At 39.6% G+C, this 20,736-nt stretch overlaps 1 protein-coding gene across 1 annotated transcript in view; it reads left to right on the plus strand.

Annotated features, from left to right (window-relative positions):
* Window positions 1-799: 799 nt before the first annotated feature.
* slc1a7b (solute carrier family 1 member 7b) overlaps window positions 800-20,736 on the plus strand; it is a 40,458-nt gene continuing 20,521 nt past the window's right edge. The window contains exons 1-3 of the mRNA XM_066672818.1: window positions 800-940; window positions 12,219-12,298; window positions 20,175-20,390. Coding sequence (XP_066528915.1) covers window positions 800-940; window positions 12,219-12,298; window positions 20,175-20,390 — 437 coding nt within the window. The remainder of the gene's footprint in view (window positions 941-12,218; window positions 12,299-20,174; window positions 20,391-20,736) is intronic.

Consider the following 20,736-nt stretch of genomic DNA (forward strand, 5'->3'; position numbering starts at 1 on the left):
TTATTGAATTATTAGCATCTTATTAAATATTATGATCACATTATTGACAAATTACTATAATATTCAATTTGTTATTTGTTATCTATTTATTATTTTATATAGTGTAATTTATGGATATATACAATTATTTAAAAATGATTTATTCATCCTTAATATTTGAATGAAACTTCTACATTTAGCTGAATCTCAGGCTTGATGTTTATCTTCCAGACCTCAGTTTCTGCAGAGATGTGGCCAGTCTCATAATTTGCTGTCCACTGGTGTTCATACTGTTGTGGGTCAAGCCAGTTCTCCATCCTTCATGCCCTCAGCGAGTGGAGGGTGTGTTATTTTTCTGCACTCCCACCTTTTTGTTCTGTATGTCAACTCCCACAAAACCCCCTCCTCCAGCACGGCTGGCTGTGTAATCCAGGCTACAGGCTTCTTTACACTAGCCAGCTGTAATAGGATTGAGACAGCCAATCACATGGAGTGCACCAGCCATCGCTGGACATCTACTGGCCGGAGTGAAGGAGTGGGTGGATGGGGTCCACCTTTGTTGGGCGTGGCTGTTGGAGGACGCTTGGAAAGACTCGTGATCTCTTTTGTCTGATGCCGTGGGTGAGAGTGGAAGAGTGAGCAAGTGGGAAATACCAGTGAGTGGAAGCGAGACAGATGACCAGTGATTCATCACAAAGCCTGTGACTGACCCTTTCTGTGGCCATTCACTTCCGAGAGAGCGAGAAGACGAGCATTTCTGGGCCTTGACTTTTCTGGATGGGGATTTGTTAGACTAGCTGGAGCAGGGCAAGGTCTGGCCATGGCGGTGGCATTGGATGCGGTATGGGTGCGAGTCAAGGGAGTCTGTAAACAGAACGGTCTGCTGATCCTCTCAGTGTTGGCCGTCGTCATCGGGTGCCTGTTGGGGTTCTTCCTGCGCACCAAGCAGCTCTCTGAGCAGGTCAGTGCTAATGTGAAGTTTCCTAAGATCTGACACAGCATTACTCAACCCTCTCAGTACCTACACAACCCTACCAAGCTTGGAAAGACTCCACCCAGCCCAAGTGACCATCCACAACACAGCCTTATTGGCCATCTCCAATGCACTCATCACCTTCAGTCCAGTCCTCCATCCTCACATCAACCATATTCATCAATTCGATCCAGCTCTGCTCACCATCCCTAAGCCATCTGCCTCCATGCTCTGCTTATCATCTAGAGTTAAACTAATCCTGCTCTGCACAACTCAATTACATATCCAATAGATCTCCACTCATCATCTTCAAACTTGCCATACTAACCAATTCCATTCAACATTTTCAATATTAAACTGACCACAGCTCTAACAGCTACTCCATACAGAACCCAACCAACATCTTCAACATCTGGTTGGCCAAACCCAACACACCACAGTTCCTAAACACAGCCCTACTGATCATTCGTAACCTAGTTCAAATTTAGTTTTGAATTCCACCTCTAACCAACACTCATCATGCATAACCCAATACAAACTTAGCATCACACCTGTACTGACTGCTCACTCTTATCATTCAGGAACACACACTATGTTCCCATCCTGAGAAAAGCCCTACACCTCACACCAGCTGCCTGAACAGCTTCATTACTGACCTGCTTTCCCTAATATGACTACTTAACCCCACCCCAAATCTCCTTCATCATTTCCTCTATACCAGTCCTTCTGATAGCTCCGTTCAGATGTTAACCCTATCTACCATATGCTGGTGAAATGGGTGGTGCAACTGCAGCATAGCTCCAGGGCCACAGGGACCTGGGTTTGAGGTTTGCCTTGTCAAGTCAAGTCAAGTCAAATCAAGTCAAGAGAGTTGTATTGTCAGTTCTGCATATGTACAGGACATACAAAGGATTGAAATTACTTTACTCTCCTCTCCAAGATGCAGTAACATTTAACAAAAAATAGACTAAATTCAACTAAGCTAAGTATATAAATATATGAAGGTGAACAAACAGAAGACAAGTGCAGGACATACGATACCAGCAGCTCACTGATAGACATACATGAGACAATGGAACACTGACTGAGGACAATAAACTGATTTGGAGGTAGGATACTGGCTGTACAGGGCAGTGTAAACAATAGTGCAAAAAAATTGTAATTGTGTCACTGTTACTGGAATTTCACTCGAATGCCTTGTATGTGCTGGTGCCAAGCCCATCTGCAATAGGAGGGTTAGCTCAAAATGCTTTGTATATTACACTGATGATCAACAGGGGCTGGTGGGTGGTCCATTCTGGTGACCTTTTCAGAAATGGGATTCATAACTTCCCATGGCTTGCCATACTGAGTTTCCATTTCAGAGATGAGTGGTTTTTTAAGAGGGACATGTTAAATGTCTTCAGCTTGGAGGATTAGATAAAAACTCTAAAAGCTGTAGGGACCCAGAATTCACATTTGCGTTCCTTGAATAATAATCTAGAACATTCCCAAAGTAGTCATCTAGAGTTATCTTCAGGTCACTGTGGGATATTAGCCTTGAAATGCATATTCACTTATCTCTGCTCCAAGCTGGAGATTTAGGAATGAAAACTGGAAGGTCTCCAAAGTGTCTCTAGATGAGGGCCCATGTTCTCCACCAACACATTCATGGCCCTGACCAGTATTTTATTCTCCTGGACTTTGCCTAAAAATAAATGCAGCACATGCCATTTGCGTTTGGTACTCACGGATTAGAGTCCAATCATACAAATGCTCTTAGTAATTGTACATTAAGCAAGAGAGCTGCTTAGCCTCGGTGCAGGTTAAAGCCTGCGGGAGACACTGTCTGTCATTTCAGCGAGATTGAAACAGGCGCTTAAATCTGGAGTCCATTTTTTAAAAGATATTTAACTTATAGGAAACTGGGGCTGACCACAATATGTAGATTTGACGGTTGTGTTAAATTGGGAATTTCAGCATCAGCAGGGTAGAATTTCTGTAAAACCTGTAACGTCCCTCAACTTCCTCCTCTGGTACATTCGAAGCACCATTCGTACTAATGAAATGCCTTTTTATAAAGAAACTAATTCAAGGTCACATCATGTGCAAAAGTCCCACAGGTCTGGTCTGATGCTAGGCTTAAAGAGACCTAATCTAACTTCAAGAAGATTGACTGTTCAAAGTTTTCTGTAAGGATCTGACAGCCTTCAGCCATAAAAACACTGATGCGATGTTGGGTTGTAAGTTCTGTGTAATAAACAGAGTGCACAGTTGCACTGCTCTTTACCCAGTGCTGGGGAGATTTTGAACCTCCAAGCTTCCACTTGGAGTTGGGTGTGGTGACCTTAGGCCCATGTGCAGTAGATATTCAGAAGGTTCTCTAGAGATTATACAAATGTCCACAGTTGACCAGAAAGCAACCAGTTCTTACTGATGTATGCTGTACCTCACTGCAGCTAGCTAAGCACAATCTACCAAATTTATCAACAGAGAATGAAATTCAGCAAATGGGCTCCTAAATTATCTGATGACACATACGGGACTGTGCCTTTGACATAGATACCAAGCCTACTGTAAAAATATTTGACTCTCAAGTACACAAAGATTTTAAGTAGTGGGTTCATAACCAAATGTTTTTATGTCACTGCTATTGCTCAGGAAGGCTAGGTCTTTACTTGTCAGTTGTCAATTATATCACCCCTGTTTGATAATGCTGGCAGTACACTTGAAACTGGGACATAAAGTTTTTCTTCTAAAACATACTCAGTTGGCTCAATAACATTGAATTTTTCTTTGTAAAACTGCAGTGTCTTATATTGAGTTTCAAGTGGTCCATTCTCTGAGAGACAAATGAAAGGATTGGTTTCCTGTAAGGCCGCTTTCACCACCTTCAGTGTCTCCTCATCTATATTACAACTGACCTCTTTTAGAATGTCTTCTATAGTGTTTTTCTGGGAAATAACCGCTAATGTACCAATTTCATGAAATTAATTTATTATATCCTGGGTTTCTGACTTTGCAGCAAAACTGCTTGCATACATAGAAGAACTCCAACATCAAAATCATCATCATCACTCTGGAAACCAAAATGATCAGCTGACTCAGTGTTAGCAGAGGAGTGCCCACCAGTATCTAACCCAGAATCTCAGGATTCACTCAGTGATGGCCCAGAAAGAAACTCTGATTTAAAGTCTTGTAAAAAAGCAGAGCTATGACTTTGAATTCTGTGAGAATTAAAACTAGAATAAACCCTTGATTTTAAAGTACAGTTATTATAAGGGAAAGTGACAGTTTCCTTATTCCTCAAATGACTGTTAAGAAAACAACATTATTGTTTAACATACACATTGAAAATTCATTTTAGTCAATGGAATCAGATAAAACATGTAAGATAAAACCACAGTATAAGAACAATAGGCAAAATACATCAATCAATCATGACAAGCAGCTCAAAGAATTTATTTAGAAAGACAGGTGAACCACGCGACCTGATACAGTTTAACCCGAAGTTAACGTTTCCCTGTTCAATGTGCGAACTCACTGAAGGAAATTCAAGGCCAGGCAACAGTGCAACTCAGCTTTTCATTCAAGGATCTATGAGAGAATGTATGAGATGTTTGGAGTCAACTCTGACTTGATTTAAATGTGGAGAAAAAACACTTTAGTGTCAGACAAAATGTAAGGCAAGTAGTTACATTTATCACATACAATTAGACCAAGTTCAGTCAAAAATGGCTTGACTGAGGCTAGCCGGCCACACTAAATGTAAATTTAAATAATAAATAATATAAATATAAAACATAAACTTAAAATATTAAGTTATCACAAAAAAAAAAAAAAAAGACTTTTTTTAAAGTTTAGGTAACTAAACTGCATAATATTTTTTTACCGTATTTAAATACAGTAACCAAAACAATAAAGTTAAAATGACTAATTTTAAGTTTTGATGATTTTTTAATTAGAATCTCTTAATTTGCTGAGTATATGTTTCATAAAAAGTTTTATCACTGGTTGCAGCATTAATGGAGAGATTAGCTAGGTAGTAAACAAAACAGGAGCTGTGTGTGTGTATGTATGTGTGTGTGTTTGTGTGTGTGTGTGTGTGTGTGAGAGAGAGAGAGAGAGAGAGATGCTGTGTTTAAATAGTAGATAAAACTACTAATACATCACTAGATTCTGTAAAAAAGATGAATTGTTAATTAAATTATTAATTAGCATAAATAAATATAACCTGTTAAATTCCCATGTGCTTTAATGTGCATTTGTATTTGTAGCTGTACAATTACAGACTGTAGTACACCTGTTTCTCTGCATACTTTCATATCAGCATTTCCCCCTGTTCTTCAGCGCTCAGGACCCCCACAGAGCAGGTGTGATGTGGTGGTGGATCATTCTCAGCGCTGCAGTGACACTGACGTGGTGGTGGTGTGTTAGTGTGTGTTGTGCTGGTGTAGAGTGGATCAGACACAGCAGTGCTGCTGGAGTTTTTAAACCCTGTGTCCACTCTCTGTCCACTCTGTGAGACACTCCTCCCTCGTTGGTCCACCTTGTAGATGTAAAGTCAGAGACTGTAGCTCATCTGTCGCTGCACAGTGTGTGTCGGTCTTCCTCTAGTCCTTCATCAGTGTCGGCTGGATGTTTTTGGTCGGTGGACTATTCTCAGTCCAGCAGTGACACTAAGGGGTTTAAAAACTCCGGCAGCACTGGTGAGTTGGCCTCAGCAAATGGACAATGAACAAGGTATAGTATATGTCAAAAATAAGTCAATTTTAAGAGAAGATTGTTGGCTATATTAGAGATAGATAGATAGATAGATAGAGAGAGAGAGAGAGAGAGAGAGAGAGAGATCCAGGACAAATCAGAAGTGGAGGCTCCAGCCTTTCAGTTTCTTAAGCCTTGAAAGCTACTCACCACTCTCAAAAACCCCATTAGCCACGGGGTTCTTTCAGTCCTTGTTTACCAGAAGAGGTTTGGGTGTAGTTGTTTATCTTTCTTCATGATTATCTTACATTGAAGTGCTCTTCTTGTGTGTGTGTGTGTGTGTGTGTGTGTGTGTGTGTGTGTGAGACAAGCGAATTGCTGTGGATGGAAAGAGGCTATCCCTGACAGATTCATCAACATGCTTGAAAGCTTTTACGCTATAGAGCTATTATCTAAGAACACTGTTCCTTTTCTCATGTAAAATCTTCTTAGAGGCACTTGGTTAATGTGCAGGACACAATTACTGAAAGCTCCTAAAATGCATTTCAGATCACAGTTACCATCCAAATACTGAAATACTGACAAAACTTTGTGGTAGATATGTGTCCTGGAACAATCTAATAATAAATAATAACAATTATTAGTTTAACGTGAATAGTGCCTGTCCCAAACTTAATAAACAGGATTCATTTGAAGTGAGACAAAGTGAAACAATAATGAAGAACAGAAGGAAGAACTTTCCCATGTTTGGGGGCAGCAGCACTGAAAGATCTACCACCCATGGGTAAAATTGTAAAAGAAGAGATAGTTAGAAGTCCAGTGTTAGAAGATCTAAGACAAAGAAGATCTAACCACCAACATTTCGCTCCATATTTTGTTACCAGATTGAACCCTGGTTTTAAAGCATAGACTAGTTTGAAATACCTGGGCATCTTGCAGTCACATAAGGCTCCACTGACCTGCAACTTTCAGTGGGCAGCATTTACACATGCATGGGCATTAGAGGTCAGTCAGAGGTACTTTTTACCTGGTCCCCTTAATGTGTTTGTGATTGTTGATGCATATGTTACAGTAATGTTGTTCACTGAATTTCAGATATTCAGTCTTCCTGATGATAAGTTTGAATCCATTTTCCTCTAGTTATGACGTTCACTGTTCTGGGAGTGTCTTGAGTGATTAACACTGTTTGGCAGGAGGATATCTTTTGCACTACTACACAGCAAATTCACCAGTGTTAAATCAACACCATTAGTGTAAAAACATCAACTTGTCAACAATCTCAGTGTTAATTTAACACTAATAGTATTGATTTAACACTGGGGAATTTGCTGTGTACAACATCCCATTGTGGTGTGCTCATGGTGGTTGTCGGGCAAAAAGGATCTCTGTGCATTTGCCAATGGGAGTATTCTGGTAACTACAACATCTATAATCACCTACCAGCACACAACTCCACAAAAGGAGTTGACCCCAGGAAGCAAGGAAAAATGTTGAAATTTAGAGATATAGTTTAGTTTTTCATTAAAAAAATAAATAAATAAAACATGGCACAGGGTCGAGTGTACCATTGTGTTGCATCACCTTTTTTTAACAACTCAACAAGGGTTTGTGAGGAGACCAGTGGCTGTAGTTTTCCATTTCTTACTTGTTATAGGATTTCATCTGCTCAATAGCTCAAGGTCTCCGTTACTTGTTTTGTAGTGTACCAGTTTTTTCATCGGGTGGTAGGTCTTTTACTAAGGAGCCATGTTGTTGTAATCAATGCAGAATTTGTATCAGCTGAGTTATCAGGAAAAAAAACACTAACCAGTGCCAGTTGATGTCTAGTCCCCACCAGTCGGATGACCAAAAGACGGCCTATGGAAAGAGGTAAAACCATTCATAGCTGGCCATTTTCTCTAGCGCTTTTATGACTGTTGTCCACTCAGTTCATGGCCTCAATCCTTTTAACATCTGTGCACTAATGCATTTGTTTCCATTGCTGTCCATGAACATCTCTACCATCAGCATTCACTCCAAAAACATCTGCACTCATTAAAGGGTCATTCACCCACTTTGACAATTCTCAGGCTCTTACTCAGCAGAGCCTGGAACGAAGGACAAAGGCTCCAATACAAAAGAGCAGGCTATATCTAATACTTGTAGGTCCTGATCAGTCTTTAGAAAAGTGGTGATGGAGCTCAGTTGTTTTGAAGTGGACAAACCCATTTAAGTCTTAATTAAAAAAACTGAAGGGCTTGACCACTGTCCAGATATCTAAAGATAGCAGGAAGACAGAGAGACAGAGTAAGAGTGCAAGAGAGCTAAAGAAAAGGATGGGGGTGTACATACCTGGAGAAAAAATGGTGTGAAGAATGAAGGTTCACTATGTACTAGTCATTGCAGCACACTTGAGTGGTTTTATTTTTTCCCCCTCTTCCTGGCACTAATCATCCCATTCTCCCTGTGAATACGAACAATGATCTGTGATTGACAGCTTCCTTACTTAGCACGCTAATTAGCGCCTTTGTTGTGCTAAGTGGTAAGTACCTGCAGGTCTTGCCAGGTAACGGTTAACTCTTCATGTGCATATTGCCAAGTGTTTGGGAACTTGCGTGATCTTTAGATCTTTTTAGGTTGTCTCCAAATCTCCAAAGGGTGGATATCTGTGACGCACTTCACGAGCTTCACAAAATCTAAGCTGTGGCAGAGTCTTTTGCGTTTTGTGATTCCCTTGCCTCACTCGCATGTCACCTCCAACTTGTGGGTTTTTTTTTTAGTGGGTGGAGTTCGGTGCTGTTTGAGCCTGTTGGATCTGTGGCCGTGACTCTGAGTCAGAAACTTCCAGGAATATAGTCAGAATACTTTGAGAATAAATTCTGAATAAACTAAGAATATTTGTGTGTATGTGGGTGGGTCATAATATTCTGCCGTTATGTCTCAGCTTATAAAAATTCTTTATCAGAGAGATTTAGTATTTTCCAACTAGAGTCTTTTGCACCCTATCAATGTTGGATAAGATTTGATGGTAGCCATATATACACCAGTGAGGTCAATGAAGGATGATCATTTCTGGATGTCTGAAAAACACTACAACTGTTGCCAAAGTCACACTTCTCCACACTCTGTCTACTCAGCACTGTTGTATGGAGCAGTGGAACTGTGTTCTCCAAAGTCATCATGGAACTGCATTCAGTACCACTGGGACAATTACTGGGATGCAATTTGGACCATCTTGTGAAGACCACCTAAAACCAGAGAGTCGTGAAGGGCTCAGCTCTTTAGCTTGAGAGAGGGTAGTGTTTTTTTCAAGTACATGTAGAGAACATGGTTACATGACAAGGTTTCCCCACAGTGAAGTTCACGTATCTTTATGAACTGCCTGAAAGCTTCTCCTAGATTGAAACTACCCTCTTAGCTCCTCAAAGGTTCCTTGTGTTCTTCTCAATCTTGGCTAAAACAGGAGCTCCAAGTGCCCTTCTGTGCACTTCTGCAGAGGCCAGACTGAAGGATGGCAGATCAAAAGTAGGGAGACATAAACAAAGCACTTCAAGTAGACACGCATTTTCTGTCCTACTTTCAACATCCTCTCTCCTTTCTTCTATCTTCAGAGTGGTGAAATTTATTAACGAAATTGCTGCTGTTGAGAGAACAGCAGCTGTTTAAGTCAGTATATTTGACATTGTCTCTGGTCATAGCATTCCCCTCACTTCTTCTGTTACAAATCTAGGTGTCAAACTGGACACACACTTATCATTTGACAATCACATTCGCCATCTATCCAAAGTCACTTTCCTCCATCTCAAAAATATAGCAAAACTTCATAGTTACCTCCCCAAACCGGATGCTAAAAAATTGGTCCATGCCTTTGTCTTCTCCAGGCTGGACTATTGCAATGCCCTCCACATTGGTATCTCTGGCATGAGCCTGCAGAAGCTCCAGTAGATTCAGAACTGTGCTGCCAGGATCCTTACGAGGAAGCACAAATATGAGCACATTACACCGATTCTAAAATCTCTACACTGGCTACCCATCCACTACAGAATCCAGTACAAAATCTGTTTTCTCACTCACCAGTGTCTCTATGGAAACGCCCCACTGTACCTCAAAGAGCTCCTTACCCCGCACAATACCTCAAGACATCTCCGTTCTGTTTTTTTTTTTTTTTTTTTTTTTTTTTTTTTCTGATCTTGTTTTTATTTACTTGCTCTTAATGGATTTTTACTACTTCAGATAATCCTGTAGCACTTTGAGATTTCCTTGAAATATAAAGTGCACTACAAATACAATTTATTATTATTATTATTATTATTATTATTATTATTATTATTATTATTATTACATTTGTTTATAGTGATGTTTATGATAAATAGCCAGACTGATTGAAGGTGACCCAGTTGCTGGTAGACATGGGACCCTCAGTTGGTTTCATCTCCACATTCCCAGTATGAGTGAATCAGACACAGCAGCTCTGCTCAGATCCTTAAACCCCGCAGTGTCAATGCTGGACTGGAAACAGGTGGCGCAAAGGAGGTAGGAGGGTTTAACAAAGTGAGTGATACAGTGTTTAAAAATGCAAGCAGTCCTGCTGTGTCTGATCCAGTCTGTAATTTAGAACTACAAAGTGCTCCTGTAAAATGGACAGTGAGGGTAGATACAAGGTCGGTGTTTCTAATGCAGTGATCACTCATTGTCTTTGTAACTCACATTCATTCTTTCAAAACGTATTCTGTCATGTTTACACACTGTTAACTGATGGGTAATTAGCTGCTGGGACATGCTAGGTTCATTGCTGCTCGTTGAGTTGATTACAGTGTTGCGCTGGGCTGATATTTGACAGCTACACCCAGTAGCGTGCTGCTACGCCCAGCAAGGCTGCATCATTTGAAGGATTATATTCTTACATGTCCAGGGGGAGGGGGTGTGGGGGGCTGCATATATTATTTTGGGACTGGATTTATCTCCAAGGTCACGGTGAAATCAAGCAAAAATCCAACAGCCAGCTCAACGCTCCAGCCTCAGGGCAGGAATCTAATATGAGTCACATATACATTCAATACACCTACTCTATCTGTCTCAGTCAATCACCAATAGGTCACATGTGGACACACACACACACACACACACACACACACACACATACACATACATACACATAGAGTCAGAGTGATGATGGTGTCGCCGTGAAGACTAAGCTGGGGCTAATGCTGCTGCAGCCAGTAAAGCTCTTTAGCCTCCATTATCAAGCCCAACACACACACAAACACACACACACACACACACACACACACACACACACACAAAAACCTCTTTCCCTCACTCTTCAGACCTCAGTAATATGTTGTATAGTCTGTTTGGTGGAAAATGGTGGAATTATAAAATGCCATGTATATAGAAACCTGAGCAGAGCCAATCATTCATTCATTCATTCATTCATTCATTCATTCATTCATTCATTCCCTGCAACTGCTTCATCCTGTTCAGGGTCACAGTGTGTCCAGAGCTGGCCGGAATCACTGGACACATGGCACACACCCTGGACTTGGCTCCGGACCATCACACACCATCACACATTCATATCTATGGATTTTCTTGCACATTTTTCCTATCCACCTACTAATATGTGGTTTTGGCCTATGGGAGGAAACCCATGCACACACTGGGAGAACAGGGAGAATGCTCCTCACTTACAGTGACCTGAGGCTGGTTTTGAACTCACAACCGTACAACACTGCAACCTGTCCACTTCAGACCAAACCACAGCTGAGCAGTTTATACTAAACCTGTAAAAACAATCCCCCCTCTCTCATTCTCTCTCTCTCATTCTCTCTCTCTCTCTCTCTCTCTCTCTCTCTCTCTCTCTCTCTCTCTCTCTCTGTCATTCTCTCTCTATCTCTGTGTATGTGTGTGTGTATGTGTGTGTGAGACTGAGTACAGCAAAGCTCAAAACATCCAGTCCCCAGATTACAAGAATGTAAAATTACATTTGATCTGCTGTGAGATGAACACACACACACACACACACACACACACACACCACAGAGAGAGAGAGAGAGAGACAGAGCGAGAGCGAGAGAGAGAGAGAGAGAGAGAGAGAGAGAGAGAGAGAGAGAGAGGGGGGGGGGTGTCATGATTAGTGATTATTTTTCATTTATTTTACTGTCTTACTGTCTTATGGTCTTTTTTTTCTTTCTTTCTTTCTTTCTTTTCATTTGTTTTCTCTTTCTTCGATTTTTTTCTTTAATTTCTTTGTTTATTTTATTACGTTCTGTCTTTGTTCTCTTTTTTCTTTCTTTCTTTTGATTGTCCTCAAACACATTCCACACCCTGTAAATCACCCTTTAGTTTCCCTTCAGTTTCCCCCCACCACAATGTCACCACTCTCTCGCCTGTGACGGGGTGTGGGGGGTACTCCCCACCCTCCTCAGAGTTCCCCTACTCAGGCTCAGTTTTGGGTGTGGTGCATGCATTCATTTCCACTTAAAGTTGTGACACCTCTGGATTTAGACAGGGTCCTCTTCTTTAAGTTAATTAGTAATGCTATTAATGCAGAACCTGCTCAAAAGCCAACACACAGCTAAAGAGTGTTCCTCTTCCTCTTTAGGAAGTCAAGTACTTCCAGTTTCCGGGAGAGCTGCTGATGAGGATGCTGAAGATGCTGATCCTCCCTCTTGTTGTGTCCAGGTAAGGTCTCATTCTGCCATCTTCAGCACAGAGGGCTTTTTTAAGGATGTGGTTCCACTGGATGCTATGTTTTTAAGCAACAGCTTTTATGGTCAATAGATTGATGTAAGAAATCTAACCCTCTTGTGGCTGCCGTTAAATCCTCAAATTATTGTTCCAAGAGTCACTGGAAAGGTCTGTATAGAAGATCTGCACAGCCTCTTTTCCTCTCCTTGTTAGAGAATGATCCTCTTATACTTGGAAGACTCCAGTGGAAGGTAGTTCGTCTGAGAATCATCCCACTCCTGGGGTTCAGGTCAGAACCGAGCTCCAGGAGCTGTTTTAATGAACTGGGAAATGGTGAGTCATATTAAAGCAAGCAGAAGGGTAATAATCCCGCTCCGGGGAGGGCTTAGAAAAGACTGAGAGGAGATCAGGAAAAGATGGAATTTCTACTACAGCGGAAAGAGTGGAAAGTCAGTGCAGAAGGAAGAAAGAAGGGGGAAAATCAACAGAATGATTGAGAAGGAGGGAAAATGATAAAAAAGAACAGAAAGAGAGTAAAAATGAGGGAAATAGGAAAAACGAAAGAAAAAATGGGAAAAAGGAAAAGTATTAAAAAACAGACAGATGAGTTAAAGGAAGAAGGGAATGAAAAAGTAAGGAAAATGGTAAAGATGAATACAAAAGAAAAAGGAATAAAAAATGAGGAAGAATGTAAAAAATGGAATGAAAAATAGAAAGTCAAATGGAAGGAAAAAGGAAAAACATTTGAGAAGTTCTGATCTTCAGCTGGAGATGTGCATTACACAGCAACCTCTAAATTACAGCAGCGAGATGAAATGGAGCGGTCAGCCTGGAAGGTCACGAAGAGACTGGAGATGTGTCCAAGACTTAACTGTACTTATTTGTCCTGTTTGTGAGGCCACAAATAGTACAAAGGATGGTACAAAGCAATATGACTCTGGACTGTGAAGATGTAATTTAGTTCGTGTAGTTTAGGTTTCCACATTTGATTCTGAGCTCAGACCTTGTTGTGGGTGAAGTCCCCACCAAACATGACCACTACTGGTCATCCATACTGGTCCTCGAAAGGACGTAATGCTCCAGAATAAAGCGGCCTCAGGTATTTCCAAGATCAAATACACATATAAACATAGTCAGGACCTTTTAGCTTGGTAATATGCTAATATTCATTGTAGGAACTACTGGAAATTACAAGGGCTTGATTAGAGGTTGAAATGTGTTTTCAGGCTTGTTTGTGTGGTGCTGGGATTTGGGGAACTGTGTTATTTTATTGTGTTTATGTGTGTTTGTGTAGGTTTGGACTTGTGTAGTGTGTGGTGAGGTTTGGCTGACCGTCAGGGCAAAAAGTTTCAGCCAGGGTTAGGGTTAGTGGTGTGGTACTTGCTCAGTTCTTTACTTGCACTATGCCCTTTTAAGGGCACTGGCTGTGTCTCAATCCCGATCTCTGCATAGACCATGTTATGTTATTGTTTCACTGTGTTTAACATAGAGCATATTCCAAGTCCTTACACATACATGTCGTTATCTTTTACCCAAACCATTAATATATCTTTGTTAGATCTTAAAAATCCAATATTATGTAAATAATTCAATATTTCCAAATGGGAATTAAAATACTGTTAATTAAAATACCGATAATTATTGTATTATAACTATCTTTTGATTCATAAAAATACTTTATTAATAAGTCACCAATACAGTGTAAATTAACATAAACCGTAACTCTGTCTTAACAGACAGCAGTGTAGGCTTTGGCCCTGTGACTAGGAGGTCATGTTCAAGTCTGAGGTACATTACATAACTGGGTGGAAAGAATGGCCCCCTCTCACACCATCACTGCCCATTGTGCTAGCTTATGTGTCAGATCTGTGCAGTTTTCTGTTATAGGCCTGAGGGGTCTTAATAAGTGCATAATGTATTATTATTCCCACACCCAGCCTGTCTACTGAACTGCCACCAATGCTTTTGATATGGTCAAAATTTGGAAAACTGATCTATCCACCAAATAAAGCTTGGATAAGCTGAATAAAGATTATAACTGAAACTTCGGATAACAAAGAGGACAGTTTGTATTGAGTTACAGTATTTGCTCTTGTTCTTGGAATATATTTATAGGTTAAACATTATATATTGAAAATTATTAAAGATTGAAAACACTATTAGACACAGGTATTTTGAAGTAAATCTACTGTCATGCTGATCATTGCTACCTGTTTATTTTATCACTGTTGTTGTTAATTGTATATGGCAGAGTGAAAATGCCATTGATTCCAACTCTTTCAAACAGTGTCCAGTGGATTTATCATTTATCATTTAGTGATTTTCGTTTCATCACTGTCTGCCACCCTACGGAAACTTCTCCAGCTGATCTTTTAAGTATGAATGACAGCTGCAAGTGTTCAGATGTGGTGGTCTTTTTTCAAAGGAATGACTTTTGCAATAAAGGATATCTATGAAGATACAAAAAAAAAAAAAAAAAAAAAAAGACACCATTCATATTTTCAAAGCACAGTGGATATCAGCTACAGTCATTTAATCCTATGTATGGTTACAGTGCATTAAAAATACTGACATGCAAACTACCACCGTTTACTCCTACATACAGTAATGCTAACAGTTAAGCCTCCCTGAAAAGTATTGCTCCATATTTTATCAAATGAATTGATTAACCTGAGACATTTTATATTTTCTGAATTTGCTTGTTTGGTTTTGCACTGGACAAATGAAGATAATGTAGTTATAATGTAATAAAGCCAATTTTCATTGTGTTGGCAAACCAGAAACTGCAGCTAACCCATAATAAGCCACTGATTAGCAGGAGCTGCATAAAAACTCATACAACTGTGTTTAAGCACTCTGAAATTGACATCCCTGTGGGTTCTGACACAAACGTGTATTAAAATATTATCTATTTTCATCCAAAATGGTTTCCTGTTTCTACTTTAAAAGCCATTAGAAAAGAATGAAGGGACAAATAGGACATGGTTCAGCTGTGAGGCATCAGTGAATCCATTATTGCAAAGTGAAACCTGGACAGTAAGATAAAGAAGCTGAAAATTAGCTTCAGGAATAACTCCTATGCATGGAGTTGACTAACAGAGGAAAGCACACATAACGGGAATCATAAGAGCTGTGTCCAAAGGCAGGCGATCCAGATGTTATTCAAAAGACCACACATTGCTTTAATATCTGCTGTGGTCTTGGACAGTGGCCTTTGTTATATTTCAAACAAAACCACTGTAATGGCCAGAAAGTTTCAGATGTTCAGAATATTTTATCATTTGTGTTCAGAGACTCAGCTTTTGAGTACAGTTATTATTATTGTCAAAGGGTCTCTTTATGTTACATACTTGCAAAAGTGTTCAGGAACCATGTATAACCAAATGAACATCAGGAAAATTACTAAGACAATCCGAACTCTCTTTTGTTGTAGATCCTGGTTCCTCTGGATTTATCTAGATTATGATTGATTTATGAAGACGGATATATTCAACTGCAATTTCTTGGGGGGAGGGGTGGGGCTATTGTCTTGATTAAAGGGTCTGAACCTGGGTGGGTTAAAGATGAATGGGAATGGATGATGAGGATGATGCATTATCAAAACCATAACATCAATCAGCCTCTTTATAACTCACGCAGGTGCACAGGAGGTCCAGGTGCTGGGTTTGTATCGAGCCACAGGCATTGTTAATCTTTTTATCTGGATAAAACCACAAACTGTTATCAATAAAAATGGGGTTATAATTGTATAAACATTTGCTATAATTTTATAGTTTTTACTGTGCTATGTCATAATACTTACATAACCAAAACATTCAACTAAAACATAATTTAGGATCCAGAAGTGATCATCCAGTATCTGATGCTGAAATCTTGGAGCCATCAAATCCTCACAGCCCCAGCAACTAACATCATGCCTTCCCAGAATAGTCCAATCTGTTACAGCAGCATCAAGGAATCCACTTTCTTTTAATACTCTTCAATACAGAAGACGACTTGGACGACGCGAGTGTTGAGAACCTTCTGAAACATGAAGAATGTCCTTGGGTCTGCTGGTGGACTTCATCTCCTGACCTCCTGAACTCATTAAAGGCAGTAAATGAATGCACCCACAGTTGAAAGAAGCCATATTGCATAATCCCCTGCTTCTATATCATCTTCCACTCTAGGAGGCGCAGTCATTTTACAATAGCCTCAAGGGACATTCAGAAGAAAGAGAAAGATGCATAATGCTACAGGATGGGGCAATTAAATGTCATCTTTAAAGGAAGGAATGTGGCCTTGCTTTGCATCACAAAGACTTTTTCACCAATCAACACACAATTATTTTACAACCTGGTTCTATAATTGTAGCAGGGTTTATTTAATAAAGGACAAAAATGTTCTTATTAACAGCACATATGTCAAAAATGCAAAAGATTCAGGCAAGTATTACATTAAACCAGCTTCTGAAGATATTCTCCATATAATCGTGATATTCTCATAATGACCTTTATTTTTTGAGCAGGTTTCAGACCAGCAGCAGCGCCATGTCTTCATATATAAATGCCCTAATATAGATATAAACATAGTACACTAGTTAGCAGCAGATAGAGAGTAGTGAAGTCCATTTAAACAGTCCATTTTTTGCAGCAAATACTTAACCAGTGTAATATAAGACGGGTTGATGATCTATTTTTCCTCAATAAAACTGACCTGAACTAAAAAAAAAATAATCTGAAGACAAGAACAATCACTCTTTCTGTCAGTAAATAAAAAACTAAATGAAAATTAGAAAGACGGATAAATTACTCATTATTTGTGATTTGAAAATAGAAAATCACAAGGGAATATAATTAGGAAAATGCTACATCTGTTTACTGTTGTCAGGGCAACTAGAGCAGTGAATACTGAAGAGAAGTTGACTCTCAAAGAATCAATTCACTGAAACTCTGGGAGTCACTTGTCAATGAACTATTAGCCAATGATTCATAGAGATGAAACTATTGGAGTAGACTCAGTCTCAGTTTGTATTGCACTTTGAAATAAAAATGTTAATGTTAAATAAATGTGAAACGTATTTGAAGAAACAAAACAGCAATATTCCTTCCATAACTTTGGATGATCACGTTTTAAAATTTAACATTTAAGTTATTGTTTTATAAATAATAGGCTAAATATAAAATAAGGCTAATTTAAAACACTAAAATATTTTTTAGTTTTCATTGACTGAAACAAAGAACACAACTAAAATAAATTACTACGAGTCTAAAATTTATACACAATTTATTCAAAAAACTAAATCACAATCAGCTGCCAAAAATAACACTATCTGGGTAATGTGTGTTGCATTGTATGGCCATGTTTTATTTATGCTTTGCCTGTATTTATTTTCCTTTTGGGTTTGATATGACTTTAATTAAACTCATTCACACATGCGTCCTGCCTTCAGTATCAAAGTCTTGTCCTGTTCATGGCATGATATGCCCCAAGAATGACTGTTAGTGTTTGCAGTGCAATTTAATGCATTGAGAAAATAATTTGTAAAACCGTTTATGCTACACATTCCTGTTACAACTCAATTAAATGAGTAGAATTTTATAGGTGACTACATTTCCGACCCACCCTTAAGCACAACTGGAGACGGGTAGATCGAGTGAACATTGACGTGGACGTAACACGTTCTGGTAACTTAGCAACACTTCATTAGAATGAACCCACTGACCATGCTGTAAATCATGAAGAGGTCTGAATATTAACCTTCAGCACTGTGGAAGTGTCTCTGAGGGACATAGTGTGGAATCTTTTTATCGCACAGCCACACCGCTGAGGAAATGAGGGTAAACCGTGTTGACATTTATGTCAGCCTGCTTGTTTATGGTCATGCATGTGTGGGCCATAATGGGAACATATTTGTGAAGCTCCAGGCCAGTCTCCTTAACCCACTTATCCCACGAAGGGAAGGAGAATGATATGCAACATGCCATGCCACTTCTACGACCTGCTCACATATGGCTCCAGGGGTAAACTAACTAAGTGGATGTTAGAGAAAAAACAAAAAGAAATTAAAACTCCTCTAGCTCATAACACCATGTAATAATCCATACTTATTTAATTTCTGTGAGAATTTGATGGCATTTCCGCAAAAACGCTGTTGATGTTGGACAATTTGTTTACAATCACAAACACCATTCCAATTTGTCCCCAACAGTTATTGCACGGAGGTCTAAAAAATGTACAACTCAAAAATTTGAAATAAAAAATTATGTATATTAAAATGTAAAAAAGGGCGGCACGGTGGTGCAGCAGGTAGTGTCACAGTCACACAGCTCCAGGGACCTGGAGGTTGTGGGTTCGATTCCCGCTCCGGGTGACTGTCTGTGAGGAGTGTGGTGTGTTCTCCCCGTGTCCGCGTGGGTTTCCTCCGGGTGCTCCGGTTTCCTCCCACAGTCCAAAAACACACGCTGGTAGGTGAATTGGCGACTCCAAAGTGTCCGTAGGTGTGAATGTGTGTGTGTCTGTGTTGCCCTGTGAAGGACTGGCGCCCCCTCCAGGGTGTATTCCTGCCTAGCGCCCAATGATTCCAGGTAGGCTCTGGACCCACCGTGACCCTGAATTGGATAAGCGGTTACAGATAATGAATGAATGAATGAAAATGTAAAAAAAAGAGAATACAATGATGTTCAAGTCATGTAAACCCTATATTTAATTCAAAATAATACAATGACAATATTTCAAATTTTGAAGCTGGGTAAATTTATGGTTGCTTAAAACACATTAGCCCAATTTGAGTTTGATGCCAGACACATATTGCATTTGAAGTACAGCCTAGATTTATTTTATCTCAGTAATGCAAGGCCAGTTCACATCCTACACTGATTACAACATCATGGCTCCTTAGTAAAAGAGTCTGGGAGCTAAACATATACAAACCTGTCATCCACTGAAAACCACTGGTACATTATAAAATAAATAATAAATTAACAAATAAATAAGTAAATAAATAAATAAATAACACTTTTTTACATAACCATGCTTATCAAATTTAATAATCTACTCAGGGAAAATAGTGTAAGAATTGAAAACACCTAATTTTCTAAATATTGCTCATAACTGACTCATAACTTTATAACCATTTTCTGTACTACTTAGGTTTACCCTGTGTCAATAATGTAGGAGCAATGCTTGAGAGTGCACATGCAAGACTGTGTGTGCAGACAAATCAAAACCTCAGATATCTCCTCACCACCCACCTTACCTGACACATCCCCTCCCAAAGGAATGCCATTGCCCAGTGATAATTTGCATTTGAATGAGTTAGCCAATGCTAATTCATCTGAAGCAATGTGTTCAAGGTGCATACTACATTTTCTTTTTATCCAGCTCTCAGAAACTTTTTTCTCAGAAACACAGAAATCTTTCAGACTGTGCCTGTGTTGGTTTGGGCATCTTTGCAAAAAAAGTTTATTTTGACAATGCCAGCGAGGTGAAGATATTGTCTGTTGTTACATTTCTTTCTTTCACCAAGAAAGGTCCCTGAAAAATTTGAAACATTCATTTTATTTCAAAATCAGTAGCAACCCAGAATTTAATGACATTTACTTTGTGTAAAAAGACAGCACCAATTGTTAAAGAAGAATTGTTCATCCAGATTTATATTCATACCAGGTGAGAAAAAGCAGTATAATTTAGGATACATATTCAGTATCTTTAATTAAGGAACATAACAATACCTTATTTGATACTAATTGTATACTTTAAAAATGTTAGAAATTCACCAGGAAAGGGTTAACTCTGTGTTCTAAGAGATATGACACAATAAATACAACAGTCTCTGTTTCTTTCTCTCTCTCTCTCTCTCTCTCTCTCTCTCTCTCTCTCTCTCTCCCAGTTTAATGTCAGGCTTGGCTGCCCTGGAGCCAAAGTGTTCCAGTAGACTGGGTCTAATCACTGTGTCCTACTATCTATGGACCACCTTCCTGGCAGTGGTGGTGGGCATTGTGATGGTGTTGATCATCCACCCAGGCGGCATGGCGCAGAAAGAAGACAACGAGGACAGCAGCAAGCCCATTATGAGCTCGGCCGATGCCCTGCTAGACCTCATACGGTAACACATTTACAGTCATATGATCACTCCCAATATTAGATATTTGTACAAAGTGGGAACTCCTAAGTGGCACCGGGGTCTGGCCAAAAAGCTCCAGTTTAAGCCCCAGTGATGCTTTCCCATCTGAGGTCGGAAGTCCAAGGGAACATGGCTTTACTCTCTCTGAGTGGGTAGGATGGTTTTTTAACACAATGCTAGCCCACACCGGCAGCTCATAACTGGCGTAACAGATGTGGACAATTAGCATTCTCCTTCAGGCATGTTGCACTGAGGAGTTTTGTGATAGCAGCAGTTGGAAAATAATTTGAGTATCTTCCAGAAGGAATGAGACTTCCAGGTTGGTGGG

This window comes from Hoplias malabaricus, chromosome 5, assembly GCF_029633855.1.
Source record: "Hoplias malabaricus isolate fHopMal1 chromosome 5, fHopMal1.hap1, whole genome shotgun sequence".
Taxonomy (NCBI): domain Eukaryota; kingdom Metazoa; phylum Chordata; class Actinopteri; order Characiformes; family Erythrinidae; genus Hoplias; species Hoplias malabaricus.